Raw genomic sequence first — 18,064 nt, 5'->3', positions numbered from 1 at the left:
TAAAATAAATGCACAGCCAATGGAAAGGAGACCTCATTTTAATATCAGCTCATGTTTTACAGTTTCACATTAAACTATATATATTGAACTCTTCATTAACACTTGCCTATAAAAGTACATGAAAAAATTCTATGTGTATTATAAAGCATGTATTCTATAACAACTCCTCAGTGTTTTGCTTTAACAAAACCCACAGAACAGTAATATCTAATAATCCAAAGGCAAGACAGAACACAAAATTCATTTTACAAAAACATTTACTATGTACAGGAAATGAAAACTCAATGAAAGTAATTTCTAATATTTTGGTTCTTTTAAGACAAGACCTAGACCTGGACGTACAGTTCGTGAAGCATCCCTAACAAAATGCATGTTAAGTTCAATTGCCACTAATAGTGTGGCAGCTCTGTGGCCTAGTGAGTGGTAAAGGGAGCTAGATCCTACACGGCTAATGGGAATTAGAATTCCAGCCCTGGAGGCCTGAAAAACACACTGGGTACCCGTGAGTATGTGCATGTCCAAAATCCCAACAGGAGGGAGAAATGGAGAAGGGATTGCAGAAGGACCACACCCCACTGGGAGGGTGCATTCTCCCTCTCTCTATGACAAGCACACACACCCTTTGGCAATTAACAAAACAGAGAAAGCAGGGGTTTTAGATTAGATTGTGAGGTAGAACCTTCATGAATAAATTGATCCAGTCTTGGAATAATGGATTCATGGAATGATAAGGTTATTGTGGGAGTGGATTTATTACTGTGATAATGAGTTGTTATAAAGGTACCCAGTGGGCCAGCCAGTGGTATAGACGGGTTAAGGTTGGCTGGACCACACATGGCCAACTTCATGGTTTGAGTCCCAATTTGAAAAACATGCTGGGCATGTGGGTGTATGTTTGTGTGCTCACATATACATGCCCAAAGTCCCCCAAAGAGGGAGAAATGGAGGAGAAGGGATTGCGGCATGGTTTTCTGTCAATGGGAGGAGGAGGGGATACCTTCTTATTTTCTCTCTCTCTGTCTAGCAAGTGCACATAATCATTTTTTAAAGAATTGTTTTATTTAACTTTATTTATTATTATCATCATTATTATTTTTCAGTTTGATCAGAGAGAGACAGAGAGAAAGAGGAAGTGAGAAAGCAAGCCACCAGGTCCGAGACTTGAACCATGTGGGAGTCCAGCACCTTTAACCACCATGCCACTTGCCAGCCCCAGTAATCATTTTTTTTAAAGTGGTCCTCTCATGTGTGCACATGCACTCATGTGCGCTCTCTCTCACTGGCTCTACCCTACTTCTCTCAGGAGCTATCTTCTGCCTTCCATTTTTCTGTCATGAAATGTCCCTTATAGATGCAAGTGCCACGCTCTGAGACTTTGCAGCCTCCAAAACTGTGAGCCAGATAAACTTCTGTTCTTTATAAATTACCCAGTCTCAGTTATTTTCTAATAGTAACAGAAAACAGACCAAGATAGGACCTTCACTTGCAGAAAAGCACTAACCAAGAACTATGTATATATATGTTGTCTTTTAGTGAGTTCTTTTATAGCTACCTCTGGAAAACTTAAGAACCTACCTCAAAAGTATTTAAAACAAAATTGTAAATTTGTAACTTCCTTAAAGTTATTTTATAATTATAATGTAGATATATTGAGAGACAAAAAATAAATTAATCACTCCAAACTTTAAAATGGCATAAATACTGCCACAATTATATTACCCAGATTCATATTCTAAGAAGTAATGATAATATTTAGGGTCTTAAGTTCTAAATTATTGCGGTAAATATCTTGATAATTCTTGCTAAACTGTCATCTCTCAAAAAACTTGTTTTTTTTTTTTAAGTTATTAATTTCTTTCTTCCATGAACAAGACAGAGAAATACAAAGACAGGTACCCCCAACAGCCCTCAGGCTATAAGTCCATCCCCAGCTTCAGCCAGTCCCAGATGATGGGCCTGTGTGTGCCTTCAGTGTTCAGGGAGGTCTCCAGATACAAGCCTGGAACCTGCCCATCAGGCCAGCCTCACAGAGTTACATTACCAACTACACCACTAGCCAGTCCCTAAGAGCCATTGTCCTAACCTTAAAAACACTCCTGTCAGACCCCAGTGTTAGTGTTTCATTTCAGTTTACAATTGCCACTAAAGAGTTTGGGCTTTTTGTTAATCACTCTAAAAATTTAATTTGTGCTTTGAATTATTTATTTTTTTAAGTCCATTATTTCCAGAATAGCGACATCAATTTTAGAGGTTTACATTTACACTATCAGTATTTTCCCATGAAAGGCTTGAATGACAAAGAAAATACTTAAGTAATTTTACATCCTTGAAAAAATTATACAAACTTGACCTAGAATAAAAAACCCACACGGACTGCAAAGAGTAAGGTAAATTTAAGAAAATAAAAATGCAAATATGCATTTTAGCAGTCTCTTGAATTTATTAACCTAAAAGGTTTAATTTCCATTTTCCTGCATCAGCTTTATTTATAAAATGTCGTGCCCTATAAATACGCTGTTATTTTCTATAGTCAAGCACCCTCTTAACAAATCTTCTCATTAATATGTAAATTTAAAGTCAATCGGTCTTCTCCCTGACAGCCCCATGAATTCCTAGTGCACTGTATAATCGGCTTTGACTTGGCATCCACTATTTATCATCAAAGATGTCAGTTAGAAAAATTATGGAAAATGCACTGCAATTGATATGACTGCAATCTACTTTGTCAACACTTAATTGTTCCTCAAATCATACATTTACATATAAACAGCCTAAATACTGATCTATAATGATGCAAATAAACTAAATTAAAAATCTCTTCTGCTCTGAAGAAGCTTGTTTGTATTTGATGTGTTCATTTGAGAACTTATTGACAAAGACATGTACATCAGCTCATCTCCAAAAGTATTTGCACTAATTTTCAATTCCTCAAAAAAAGGATATTGCTCTCCTTCGAGCACATTAAAACAAACGTTTTTAAAAATTTGATGAGAAACATGATTTTTCTCTTTGAAAGCAAATTTAATTATGTTGTTAACTAATTGCAATGTCTGAGCACTGTAGATTGAAGGCTTCAAAGTTCGTTTTGACTCACGCACAATAAGCAAACACATAAAATTTATTAAAGAGACCAAATTTTTTTTAATTTACATATCATAAGGTAATAGAATACAAAGTACACAATGCTGGCCCGGACATCAGATATCTGTTTATGTTTTTGATTCCACCTTTTATAAGCAATATTTTCTTAGTTGAGTTTTAAAATCTGTATGCCTGCCTCAGTTTCTTCACCTTTAAAATAGAAATAAAAATTCCAACGGCCCTATCTCAAATATACTACATAAGTATAGCTAAATAAAATACTACTAGCTATAAAGTATCATAGTATTATTTTTCATATGTTCTTTTAAAATTTGTAAGGAAAACTGACTGATTTCAATAAATGCAACATTATTGGCAGATTTTAATTTCAAATAACTTTTTTTAAAAAGTTTGTAAGAAGATGTGTGCTCTCTGGAAGAAGAAAGAGAAAGACGAAGAAAGAGCAGGAGAGCATCCTTCATGGGGGACGGCCATGCTGTAATCCCTTCTCCATTTCTTCCTCCATTTGGGATTCTGGGCATCTACACATGACATTTTTCAAGCTGCTTGGTACAGGACTCAAACAATACAGTCAACCATGTAGGATTCAGTTGCCTTAATCACCACACCATTAGGCCCACCTATTTCAAGTAACTTTTAGATCAATACTTTATTTTAGTGATACTGTTTTCTCACTGGTAAATTCTTTCACTTCAGGGTAAAAGGGCCCTTAATTTATCATAAGATAGGGCGTGGTGGCACCCGCCCTATGGCAAATTTATCATAAGATAGTGTTCATAAAGCATTAATATAAATGACTTCTTCCAATGTGTACAAGGGAATGAAGTGCTAGAATGATGACATTTCTACTCTAATTCATGAAACAACACCTTGGTGGTGGTAAAAATTGTGGAAGTACACAACACTGACTGCTGGAGTACTACTCCTCTTTGTCCTCCTATTCCATAATAATCTTAACTGTTCTTTACTGCAGATTTTTTTTCTTTTTACAAAATCAGATATGGAATGGAAAATAGTTATAAATATTAAATACTTCTGTTTTCTTCCAGACAAGGTCAAACTATGCTTTCTAATTTACTTGATCAATTTCTAAAATTAAAACTACCATGTGCATGGGACCAGCAGTTAGCGTAATGGCTACGTCGCTGGACTCCCATGTAGTCGACTGCGGTTCGCGTCCCGGACCTGGTGGCTTAAAATTCACGCCGGGCGTGTGTGCGTGCGTGCCCAAGATTCCGAGAGGAGAAAGGAGGAGAAGGGATTGTGGTGTGGCCATTCCCCTGGGGGGTGATTTCTCGCCTTCTATCTCTCTGTCTGTCTCTGTCTGTCTGGTGTGAGGCCCTATACAAAAACCCCCTCAAAAAAAAAAAAAAAAACACCATGTGCAGTCCTGTAAGCAAGCCACAAGAGAACCAAACTGACTATATTATACTTAGTCTTCAGAGTCCATCTTAAGAGATTAAACCTTAGGGGACCAGCAGTTAGTATAAAGGCTATGTCACTGAACTCCCATGTAGTCAACAGTGGTTCAAGTCCTAGATCCGGTGGCTTAAACTCACGCCGGGTACATGTGCATGCATGCACAAGATCCCGAGAGGAGAGTGGAGGAGAAGGGATTGTGGCGTGGCAATTCCCCCCCGGGAGGGGTGATTTCTTACTTTCTGTCTCTCTGTCTCTGTCTCTCTGGCAAGCGCATATGCCCTATAGCAAAAACCTCTCAAAAAACAAAAAAACGATAAAAAAAAGAGAGAGATTAAACCTTAGTAAAATCTGCCTTACAGAGATGCCTGGTTATGGAGAAAGGGAAGGTCCAGATGCTACCAGCTACCTTTCATGTGACCAGCCCAGAAGATTCTATCAGCTCTCAAGCATTATAAAGCCATTATAAAGCTTCTAAACCAGATCTAAGAACTGTCTAGAATGACTTTTTTGTTCCTGCTACCTTGATAATCATTGCTTATCTTTAAGCCCCTTGCAAAGAATAGAAACCAGTCTATTTTCCATCTAGATAGAAGGAAACTGCCCCTTCTAAGCAGTGTGACAGCCACCGAAGGCTGCCAGTCTCCTTGTGACCCTATGGCAGACAAGCCTCTCAATAAGTAGCCCTTTGTTTCTTCCCCTGTTAAGTACCATGGAGATGGTTATGAACTCTGGTCCACTCTCCCCCTGGTATTGGCCTCAATGAATAAATTCCTTCCTTCCTTCCACCATCGTTCCTTCTCTTCTTTCTGGTCTGTGCCATAGGGCACAAGTGCTTCCCAGAGAGAAACAAAGAGAAACAGGGAAAGTGAGAAATCACTTCCCGAGGGAATGGTGACACTGCAATCCCTTCTCCTTCATTCTGCTCCTGGGATTCTAAGCATACACACAAAAGCACCCGGAGTGATTTTCAAATCAGAGGGTGTGGGACTCAAATCACAGTCTGCCATGTTGGAGTCCAGTACCATAACCACTACACCACCTGCTGGCCCCAATAAATTCCTTTCTTTATTCACCGAGTTTTGTCTCTTTGCTGTGGGTGACAAGGAGCTGATTTTGGGCCCCCAGACTAACCATCCATGCCCATTTTGGTATCATTCCTAAAAAGTTGGAATCAAGATAAAGCCTAGCAGAAAGTCTCCATGACTACAAAGTCTGGACTGCTCACTCAAAAGTTACTAACTAAGCGACATTTTAATTAGTGCAAAGGAAGAGTAAGACAGGTTATCTGAAAGAATAAAAGAATGGGCATAGTCCAATGTTGATAATCCATTTGAATCTTTTTTTTTTAATTGCCAGAGGGCACATGCTTTCACCAGAGAGAGACATGGAGAAAAAGAAAAAGCAAGAAAGGAAACCCCAGGACACATGGTCACACCACAATCTCTTCTCCTCCATTTCTCCCTCCTGTGAAGGATCTGGTGTATTTACACAAACGTACCTGTTGTGCTTTTCAAGTCTCAGGGTTTGGGACTCAACCAAAGTGGTTACCACATGGAATCCAGCTGCCTTAACAACCAGGCCATGGGCTAGCTCTGAATGTTAATTTTTAAAAATGTATTCTTACAGAAGACAGTCTGACCTAACTAAAGATGCCCCTTCCAAATCTTACATATTGGTTCTGAAGAGAATATATATTAGGTTGTCTAAAAAGTCAGGCTGTATTTTTTCATGTTTTCCTACACAAAAATGATTCATGACTTTCCTCACTGCCCCATATGTGTGTGTGTGTGGGTTGTGTGTATGTATATGTGTGTGTGTGTGTGTGTGTGTATAAAACAAGATTACCCTGTTATCTTGATTACTCTGTGCTAAACAAGACTTTCAAATAGAACTTAAACAATCAAAAACTAATTTTCTATGGATTGAGGTCAGCTGACATTATCTTAAATTAATAAATAAAGTGAAAGGTATTATCCAAAGCAAAATTCCTAACTACCAGAATAAATGAAATTACACTGTTGCCAGTAATTGCCTCTATGGGGTCAATCCCATAGAGTTATGAGAAGGAAATTTATTTCATCCATGTCCTTGAATTGCTTTTATAATTCAAAACAAAATAAAACAAAAAACATGATTAGTTAGCTAAACTCTTATAAATCTGCTATTTAGGTGGTTTCTTTTTTTCTCGAAGCCCAGGAATCTTTCTCAAAAGAAATCATATGTAAAGCTACATAAGAAAAGCAAGCAAAGAAAGGCTGCTCCGTTTGAAACGGCAGCAAGAGCCCAGTCAGGCAGGCTGTCCAGAGCACCTGGCCCTTGCTGGGTGTTCCTGGGCAGTGCCACAGCACTGTGAGGGTGGAGGTGCACATTTGCAAACTGCTAACTTGACCTAATAACCACAGTGTTTAAAATAATGACAAGGTTGAATAGTAAATAAGTTTCAAAGAAAAGAAATGACTTGGCCAAATTCTAGTGTGCTAGGGAAAATGACCAGTTTAAGCTCATGTTTATGACAATCGATGCTCGTGGGGTTAATATGGAAACCCAAAGAATTAATATAGTCTCAATTTTTCAAATTATCTGTCAAAAGAGTAAGTGCGTATGGTTGCAAAGAATTTAACTTTCTTGCTTTTACAGAGGGCTCTAAAAATCAATTTTATCTAAAATAAGATGAAACAAAATTTGAGCAACAGAAAAACAAATACATACAAAAACAGAGATTCTAATTATTTGTTATATATTTTTACAAGACATGGTAGTTAATTTTAACAGCAGTTCCTATGTAACAATAAAACAAAGGTTCATATTGCAAATGGCTATTGAAAATAATTTGACAGTGATAGTAATAGAAAAGTAAAATTATTGAAAAACTTTAAGTGGTGACAGTGATTAGATAAGCCAAAAGAAAAATAATATCCAAGTGGTATTTCTGAAAGAAACTGGAAATCAAGTAAGCTGTTAGCCACAAAAGAATCTTGCCAAAGTTACCATCAGAGGCAAGACATTTTCAATATGAACATGTTGCTTAATCTTGCAAAAGTACCATGAAAATTGTACTTGACCAAATGGTAAATAAAATGAAAAGAATATACAAGGACAGTAAAATTTCATCAGTGTAAGGGCTCTATGTGGCATAAGACTGATAAATTACTAATTCAAAATACACTTCAATTTTTAAGTAGAATAACATAACTACTTTGTTAATATTAAAACTGAGATGAATCAATCCTATAATCTTCTGGATAAAAGTATGTTTTAAAACTTTTAAAATAGTTAATGATTACAAGTAATAAGTGAATGTAAAAAACATTGATATATATTTTACAATTATTGATAAGCTTTATGTGCCATCTAAACTATTGATTATGAACATTTATGCACTATATTTTACATTTGCTGTCACTAATATTATTTTTAATCAGCAAAATTAAATTTACTGGACGCTGCAAGTCTGTTCATAAGTTTGTATACAAACCACTCAAATACACTGAGTTTCTTTTAATCTTTTTTTTATATATATACAACTGACTTTATAATAATGCTTTTTAAAATGATACGATATATAAAAAATTTGAATGTGCTTTTCCTATAGTATCTATGGAATTATTTAAGCAAAATTTAAAACTTATATTTCAATGTGAAATATCTATTATAGATAGTTATCCCTATTACAAACTATATAATAAAATTTTCTAAAGTGTCACTACAATGAAAAGACTAAGAAATTACTTGTATTGACCTACATAAAGAAAGCAATTTCACATTAAGGTATACTTAGTTATTAATTTTACAGAAAATGCTACTAGCTTTAAGTGAAAAAAGGAAAGCATAACCATATTTCAGAAATATAAAGCTAGGAAAAAGTATTTTAAAAGTCCAACAATATTTACTTATAAAGACAGGATACCACTTAGCTTAGGTATTCACACATGTTATAAATCCCCATGTTCCAGAATCATGTCACCTACCTCTTACAAATGAATACCTAGAACAGCTGGAGCTCAAAGATGTGAAAATAACTAGTTACCAAAAAAAAAAAAAAAAAGTAAACAAACAAAAAAAAACCATGGTTTAGAAATGTCATTATACATACTGTATCATGCTGACCATGTCGCTAAGTATCATACTAAAGGTTTACATACCATGCCATTAAATATGTATCAATCTATGCCAAAACTATCAACAATTATACTTGCATTTATATTGGGTCCCTGAACATAAGAAAAACGTGTCTTCCTTAAATACACAGATTTCTAAATTCTAATACAGCTAACTTCTTTCGTGCACATTTCAAAAACTTCACCCACTCTCTTTAGTATACTTTCTAAGTGGAAAACTGTTGAACACTTACCTCTTTCCAAGGACTGACAAACTGTGTACGAGCATATCGAGTGAGCATGTGGATTATGACAACTTGCCCCCACTCTTCAACATCAACTAGTAAATTACATAGCTTGCGGTAATTCTTGTGAATCAGGTCTATTCTATCTGGGCACACTTCTTCAAAAGCCATCACAACACTGCCAGCAACCAGCTAGAAAAGAAATAGTAACTCATTAAAAAACATTTCCCCCTCCACAAAGTTCCTACTCAGGTGTAATAGTGCTGCAATCAATGTTATAGTGATCGAAATGCAAAGTGTTCACTCATTTGATTTAAATGAATATTCATGTTCAAATAACAAATTTAAAGTACTTTTCCCTCAAACAATAATTTCAATACTTGTAATATATCTGGAAAGTCAGTACTCTTCTGAAGAAAGTAAATTCGAATCATTTTTTATTTTATCAAGTTTTATTGCAACAAATTGTACATTTGTGGGGTTAATAATGCATACTTTCATTTAAAGTCAAACCTAAATTCTAATCAAAAGATTCATTACTTAGTTCATAAAAATATTCAGAAAAATCAAAACACCAACAAGGAATGCACTATGTCTGTTTCAAAAGCAAATGACAGTAATTCCACAATGAATTTATTTTGATTAAATCTATGAGGAACTGAAAAATGTTTTTAGTATAAAACCATTTCAAATCTTATACCTTAATCCATATATTTTTAGAAATATAGTTTATTTACTAAGAAAACACACTGGCTGATATTTTAGTACATCATTATCACTTTTACAATAATGTGCATAAATTGGAATAATATATCACCAACAAAAGGCAGATTTCTCCAAGAACAATTAATGAACTGTAAATGGTTTTTTTAATTGTAATGTTTTTACCAAGTAGTGAAATTAAAATTCCTCAAGTATAAAGAAGCTAAGCAAAATATATAATATATAAATACTTATATATATGCATTACCAATATATGTGCAGTTAGCCAACAATATAATACAGTTTTGAAAAAACAAATTAATATCATATTCTTTCCAAACACTAGGGATCTTCATTTTCATGTCTAAAATTTCCCCAATGGTTTAAAATAAACAATTAAATAGAAATATAACTTACTGAAATGGTACTTTTTGAGAAATATTAGATACAATGATATTCATATTTTGAGTGTTTGTCCCTCTACTTGGCTGACATTTAGTTTATTAATATGCAACCAACAATACAATTGAAAGAAAACAGCTCAGAATAGAGACTTGCTATTATGCTAAACAAGTTCCAAGTCCTATGGGGATTTTATGAATTACCAATCAGTATAAACGTGAAGCTGCATTTATTGACTCCAGCCCTGCCCATGTACTGGTGCCTGCTGGTCCCAGCATGTATGCACCTCAATCGAAAAAGCAAAGAATTGATTATTTGTGTGAACTAAATAAAAATGTATTATATGTGTAATTTTCTATTTGGAATTGATATGGAAAGGAAGTTAAGTTACTATTTTCAACTTCATACTTTTGTCCTCTGTATAAATTATGCTCCTGAAATAATGTTGTGATAATCATATTTCTTTAAGATTAAAATTAGTATCATTTAAAAAAAATCCTTAAAACAACTAAGTCCATGACATCAAACTATAACAATAACAGTATTTATGAGATATGAATATGTATATAATATATATCTTTTATTAATATTTATGTCAACTGGTACAGAGTGCTCCACTACAAAAATACAGAACACCAGATAGAAAATAATAATTTACCAAACCAAAAGGGTAACATTACAGTTTTAATTTTAAAAATACTATGTAAAATTACATTGCTTTCTCAAATCCTAGCTATTTCACTTTTTCAAATGTGACTGGACACCAAATAGCTAAATGGAAGATCAGTTGCACTGTATCATTAAATGTATTAATAACTCTAAAGTACTAATAAATTCTAAAGTACTAACAAACATCATAAAAAGAAAAAGGGAAAATACTTAAGTGCAAGTTTAAAGAAAAATTAAATAACTGGAAATAATATAAAGAGAGTACCATCAAAATAAAACTGTTTTAGATACTTCATTCTACAATTTTTACAATCTGACCCTGGGCTAAACACTAGCAAAAGGATTGATAATTTTGGTCTATTAAATGTTCAATATTCTATAAAACATTCGAAATTAAAATAAAATGACCTACTTGGATTTTAAAACCAAAAATATTGGTTTCAAAAAAACAGACAGTTAATTTCCATCTCACTATGTCAATAGTAGCTTTTCATATAAGGGGGAAAATAAATCACTCCAACAAAACTAGCAATGAGCTCATCACATTCAAATGCAGTTTTCCATTTATGTATTTTTTATATTAAAGCAATAAACATGGTTCATTTATCTTCCCCTGGTTGCCACGTTTTTCTGTGCTGTTGCTATGAACTTCAGCCATTAGCTGTGCTCCAAGGTAAACTACATGAACCATCAACAAAAGTGACACCCCATCTATGGAGTTCATATTTTCTCCAGATTATCTATGCTAGTTGACAAGCTGGTAATGAAAAAAATCACACTAAGCAAATGGTTCCTCTAATAACAATAAATTTTCTATAAAATTATGAAGGGTACAAAACGTTTCCTTGCATCTATTTTGTCATGAATTCTAATTAACGTTGCAAAAACCCGAGAGTGCTGGGTCATCACAAGAAGTGCATCAAGGTTTGATTGATAATATGGTATAAGTTGGCCAATGCTGCCAAGATTTTCTTCCCTTAAATTAATGGCCAACCAACCTGCCCTAATCATACAGCCCAAATGATATTCCCCTTCTTATTTCAATTTTCTTGAGACATGGAAAATGGGAAAGATCAGTCATTTATCTTCTAATAGCTGGATAATAGATCTATCACAATAAAACATCTGCACAAACTTAGGGGTGTGTTTTTTTGCCCATAACAGTAAGGCTTTTACCAACATTAAATCAATAACTTATAAAATAGTGTCTCACCCCTACAGTTTAGCTATAAACTACCAATCTATTCATTAAACATAATTTTGTAGCTAAAATTGAGAGAAAACTCTATATTATCCAAATAACATAAATATACAATTTACTTTTCAGTAAGCACTGACCTAAACTGTCTTACTATGAAATTCTGCTTTTTATTAGACATCAAGTGCCGTGAAAAAGATATCTTTAAAATTAATGAACAGAAAAAGGAAATAAATACCACTCTATTTTTGAAGCATTCAAAAAAGAATGTTCACTTCTGTTTTACTTGTTCAACAAATGCAGATTTCTACATAGTAAAGAAAAATAAAGTGTTATAAAATTTAAAAATGAATTGTTAAGTAAACAATAAGAAATGTTTGTAGTCAAGTAGAAAAGTGTTTAATATATTAGAGAAAACTGATAAAAATTATATAAAATCTCAGAATATACAAATAAAATTATATAGAGAAAAACTGTAACAGTTGATTGGAGATAAAAAAATAGATTAAATGTTTCCTTTTTATTTAATTGACTAGAATTCTAATGTTTCTATGATGCTTTTTTAAATATACAGATACTTTTAGAAAAGAGTTAACTAAGTAATACTAAAATGTTCTTGCATAAGTGTTTTAGGGATACATTAGTGTATTCCTAAACCCAAAGTGATTGTTAGAAAATAATTATTCATATGACGAACAGTAATCTTTCTTTAGTAAAAGGGAAAACTCATTCTATTTTAATATGCTTAATAGCTCCAACTTCCCTTAAGTGAAAATTACAAAACTAATTTTTTCTGACAATTCAACTATAAAAATATCTACCTTAAGCCTAAAAGAAGCAATGAAAGGTATGTTTCAAAACAAAAACAGGTTACTGAAGAAGGTGTTTTTTATTAATAGATTAACATCTTTCAAATTTACATTTCTTAGCACGATATCAATGTCACCATCATCATTATTTTCCCAAACAGATCTTGCTGACAACAAATAAATTCCGTTTCTTTTCTTTTTTTTCTTTTTTGGAGAAGTTTTTGCTATAGGGCACATGTGCTCGCCAGAGAGAGAGAGACAGAGACAGAAAGGGAGAAATCACCACCCGGGGGGCATGGCCACGCCGCAATCCCTTCTCCTCCGTTCTGCTCTCGGGATCTTGGGCACGCACGCACACGCGCCCGGCGTGAGTTTTAAGCCACCGGGTCTGGGATGCGAACCACAGTCGACTACGTGGGAATCCAGTGACATAGCCATTACGCTAACTGCTGGTCCCAAATAAATTCCTTTTCAAAATGTAAAACAAATTAGATCTGGTTCATTTAACTAGGAAATTTTTAAAAGAAAATGATTTTGGGGGGCAGCCAAAATGTAGTGGGTAAGTCAGCTAGATCCCACATGGGCAGCTACGCAGTTAGAGTACCAGATCTAGTAGCTTGAAAAACATGCCAGACAAAAAGTCACATGTTAAGCTTTGAAAATTAAAGGAAGATCCATAAAGATCTGTGCAAATATGAAAATATTTTAATCTTTCCACAATGTATTATAATCATGCAAAAGAAAAAAATTACCTGAAAACATTCTCAAAACACAATTTAAATACTGAGTAGATATGTTAATGGTACCTGGGTAAATCTGAATCTCCCAACCAAATCACACAAAGACAGAAAGAGCAAAATCTATAGCCTAACCTCAAAAACAGAGACTTTCTGTTAAATGCAGATAGCAAAATAAGCCCTACATTCCAGAGAGCCATTTTCATTCTTGTATCACAAAACTTCACAGAGATTTATGATAGTGTTGAAAAAGACTGCCCAGAACAAAGGAAATAAGAGCAAGTGGTTGGCAATAAAAGTAGACTAAAATCAACAACCTAAAGAAAAAGAACATCCTAAGTGTAAAAATACCGAAAAAGATTCCTGGGAGATCAGAGAAGTCTACAGGGAGGAGGCTAAGAGAGAATTTGATGAAGCCATTTTGGACAGGAAAAGTTTCCAAAAAATTAGTAATTTTTTTGAAGAGGTAGGGAGAGATTCTAGTCCCTTAGAAACTACAAGGTAGCAGGAAAAAAAAAATAAGGAAGGGGGGAAATTTAGGCTCCTACAAGATTTATTTCAAAATAATCTTAAGACATAAACCCTTTTCCTCTTTTTTTTTTTTTGGAGAGGTTTTTGCTACAGGGTGCGTGTGCTTGGCAGAAAGACAGAAAGCGAGAAATTATCCCCCAGGGGGGATGGCCATGCCGCAATCCCTTCTCCTCCATTCTCCTCTTGAGATCTTGGGCACGCACACACACACGCCCAACGCAAGTTCAAACCACTGGGTCTGGGACTTGCACCACGGTGGACTACATGGGAGTCCAGTGACATAGCCATTATGCCACCCGCTGGTCCCAATATAAACCCTTTTCCTATGCCTGTCCTCCTCCCCCAAAAAGCCATCTATTAAGAAAACATTTTACTATTCTGACAGAGGGTTCTCTTATATCTGAAATATTGCCAGCTATGTCAAAATCAAACCACCATCCTTCTCCAAAGAAATGCAACAAAACAAGTAATCCACAAGTACTGAAAAGAGAAAATGAAAATCAAAACAATTCAACTGGTGAAAATTACTCACAAAAATAAAGCCAAAGGAAACTTTAACACTACACTCCAAAATAAATACCCTTGAAAGAAGTATCTGAAGATAAAAAAAATTAACATCAATCGGAAATTCAAAAACAAAGAACAGAAATTAACAAAAGAAGTGTCAGCCCTGTTGTGCGGCAGTTAAGTACCATGCAGAGGGAGCTGTATCCCACAAGGCTGACTACAGTTCAAATCTCAGTCCAAACGGCTTGAAAAGCAAACAAGGTGCCTGTGAATGTGTGTCCAGAATCATGATGGAATGGAATGGAGAAATGAGGAAAAAAAGATTGAGATTACACCATGCCACACTGGAATGGAATGGAATGCTCTCTCTCTCTCTCTCTCTCTCTCTCATCAGCACACACCTTCTCTGGCAAAAGGAAATAAAATTAAAAAAGAAATGAGAAAGAAATAAAACAGGAATTCATTGAAACCAAGAGAGAAACTGAGGGGGAAACAAATAATCAGGCATAAAGACTTTAATAGCAAAGTTCCCCTGAGCAAAAACAGTTTAATTAAAATTTAATAAGGAACACTTTTAAAAGTAGAAAAAGAACCAAGAAAATGCAAATGTGATAAATAAAGAAGTAAAAAGAAAAATTAAAGACAGTTATTAAAATGTGAAGATAGCAAAGAAGATCCAACATACACAAAAGTGGAATACCTGAAGAAGAAAAAAGGGACAAACAGAATATTTAAAATTATAACCTTAATAAAACTATTTTTGCCAGAAATAAGTTCTGAGTCTACATTTTCAAAGGGTTTTCTGGGTAACAAGGAAACCCGGGCCACATTGATGAACCTTGCAAAACTATTATATCTCAAAGATAACCAGAAAATCCTTATGGCCAGCATCTTACTTAATGTGAACACAACACAGGCATGTCTTTAGACTGAAACAAGGCAAGGATTTCCACCATCTCCACTACTATCAGACACTGAAGTAATTATATTAGCCAATGTATTTAGACAAGAGATTTCCTAGAAATTAAAAAAGAAGTAAAGCTCTCTGTTTGCAGATCTTCAAGAAAAAAAGCAAAGCAAACCAAGGAGAATGAATGAGAAAACAAAATCAAACAATACAGAATTCAGTAAAGCAGCAGGCTATAAAATTACCATTCAGAAAATCTATACCTTTTTATAAAATATATCCAAAGTCCCCAAAATATTTACCTATGAACAATGAATAATTTCAAAATCAGTAAAATTTATTATATTGAATATGCAATGGTAAATTATTTACAAATAGAAGACAGAAAATAAAGCACATTTCATGTTAAAGATACAAAAAGATATTACTTGCCGTGCTTTTATCTTTCAGTAGTTTTTCAATTACTTCAATTAACATTTCCTTCTGATCTGGATCAAGACTAAAATATAAAAAGAAAACAATGTACAATTATTTTCTTTCCTTTAACTTGAGCTTTTAATTATGCTCATTTGTTCAAGAATGCTGAAAATTTTAAAAGGAGAGCGTAAGAATTATTTCAAAATAAAAACAAACAGAAAACAAATTTAAAGTAAAATAGGATTGTTTTCCTCATAAACATGTTCTAATGTATCTCTCTACAGTTTCTTATATTTAATCATAGTTACAACCAAATATGATTAAATATAAGAAACTTTCCTAACTATCCATTTCATTACATCTTTCCAGCAACACTGGTAACATGATAATCTCTGGTGCTGGTCCTAAGACATTGCCAGTGTGCCTTTGAACACACACATATGTCATGTGCTAATATCTTATTAAATTATAAACTGCCTTTAATTACTTGGCATAGACTTGATTTTCTTCCTCAAATATGTGATGTGCTAAGTATAAGTAAGAATTACATTCTATAGTGTTCTCATATCTAATGCACTTAGCAAAATAATACTGTGAATACAACAACAGAAATCCAAAATGGTCTCAAAAAACTTACAAAAATAAGCAACAGAAAATAACGCTAAATTGTTGTAGATCTTTTTAAGTGGACAATGTTTTCCACACATGTTATGGTATTATAGGATATTTCCTAAAGTATCTTACAAATATAGTATGGCACTATTTTTAAAAATCACATATATTACTTAAATTTATTAAATAAAATAGCTCTGGAAAACAATCAGACAGAGCAGAAACAAAGATGCAAGAAGGGAAAACAAAGGTAAATGAGTTGGGAGGATAATACACTTAAGAGTCTACCCGACAGGGGAACCAGCAGTTAGCATAATGGCTATGTCGTTGGATTCCCACATAGTCGATGGTGGTTCGTGTCCTGGACCCGGTGGCTTAAAACTCACGCCGGGCGCGTGTGCGTGCGTGCCCAAGATCCCAAGAGGAGAATGGAGGAGAAGGGATTGTGGCGTGGCCATCCCCCTTGGGGGATGATTTCTTACTTTCTGTCTCTCTGTCTCTCTCTGTCTGTCTGGCAAGCACACGAGCCCTATAGCAAAAACTTCTCCAATAAATAAATAAATAAAATAAGAGTCTACCCTACAGGAGCCAGCAGGTGATGTAGTGGTTAAGGCACTGGACTTCCCTGTGCCGACCACAGTGTGAGTCCCAGACCCAACAGCCTGAAACTCACACTGGGTGTGTCCGGGGGGCATGCCCAAAATCCTAAGAGAAGAACAGAGAAGGGACAATGGTATGACCATACCACCACCACCACCACCCGCACCCCCACAGTGGGGGTTTCTTGCTTTTTGTCTCTCTCTTTCTCTCAGCAAACAAACACACCCTATGGCAAAAATCATTCCCCCAAAAAAGATTCTACCCTATAATAAACAATAAAATCTTAATTTTCTAATAATATATACATATGTGTATGCAAAATAGTCTATATTAATACAAATTGAAATTCTGGTGATTTTTAAGTCATAAAACTCTGTAAATTATCACAGGCCCTAATGGGTTCACAAATGAAAAAGGGTTTCTTTAACCAAGACAAAATTAAAGATGTGTAAAGAATGTCTGCAGAGGGAAAATATACACATTGGATTTACTTAGTATAAAGGCAAGTTTTTATGAAGCTACAATAATAAAACAAACTTTTGTGGTCTATAATATTCCAGGTAACATAAGAGCACTTTAGTACAATTAACAACAAACCTACCTGTATAATTTTTGTATTGCATGGGCTGCATTCTTCCTAACATATGGTGATAAATCAGCAGAAGCTTCCTTAATAGCAAGCATCATGATGGGTACAATAATTGGCACTCTAATACTTGACAGAACTCTCAAAGCACTTGCGCGGATCAGTTGGTTTGGGTCCTAAGATAATGCAAAACTATTAATTAAATTTTCAAGTTTACAATATTTCAAAGATATCTTTATGATATAGTTATAGGGTACAATATTTAAAAAGCCAAAGAAAGCCACAGAGAAATGGGTAAGTAAACAAATGTGTATTTCTCTGAACAATGTTTTAAAGAAAAAAATTATTCTAATTCTGGTTGATCATTTATTACTAAATGTGCTGAGTTTTTAGTATTTCATAAACATAAAATACTGTAGGTTATAAATTTTATCTTTAAAAATGTCTCATATCCCCTCTTTGTACACATTCAACTTGATAATGAACATTCTTTAATGTTTGATAATGATTAATTAAATACA

The 18,064-nt window shown here is 34.3% G+C and overlaps 1 protein-coding gene across 1 annotated transcript in view; it reads right to left on the bottom strand.

Moving 5' to 3' along the window:
• AP3B1 (adaptor related protein complex 3 subunit beta 1) overlaps positions 1-18,064 on the bottom strand; it is a 276,448-nt gene that overhangs the window by 200,338 nt on the left and 58,046 nt on the right. Inside the window, exons 5-7 of the mRNA XM_006143530.3 lie at positions 17,559-17,719; positions 15,761-15,827; positions 8,876-9,058 (exon numbers count right to left, since the gene is read on the bottom strand). Of these exons, the coding sequence (XP_006143592.1) occupies positions 8,876-9,058; positions 15,761-15,827; positions 17,559-17,719 (411 nt within the window). The remainder of the gene's footprint in view (positions 1-8,875; positions 9,059-15,760; positions 15,828-17,558; positions 17,720-18,064) is intronic.

The sequence above is a fragment of the Tupaia chinensis genome, unplaced genomic scaffold, assembly GCF_000334495.1.
Source record: "Tupaia chinensis unplaced genomic scaffold, TupChi_1.0 Scaffold000099_1, whole genome shotgun sequence".
In the NCBI taxonomy this organism is placed as follows: Eukaryota; Metazoa; Chordata; class Mammalia; order Scandentia; family Tupaiidae; genus Tupaia; species Tupaia belangeri.
This window is presented reverse-complemented; position numbering and strand designations above follow the sequence as displayed.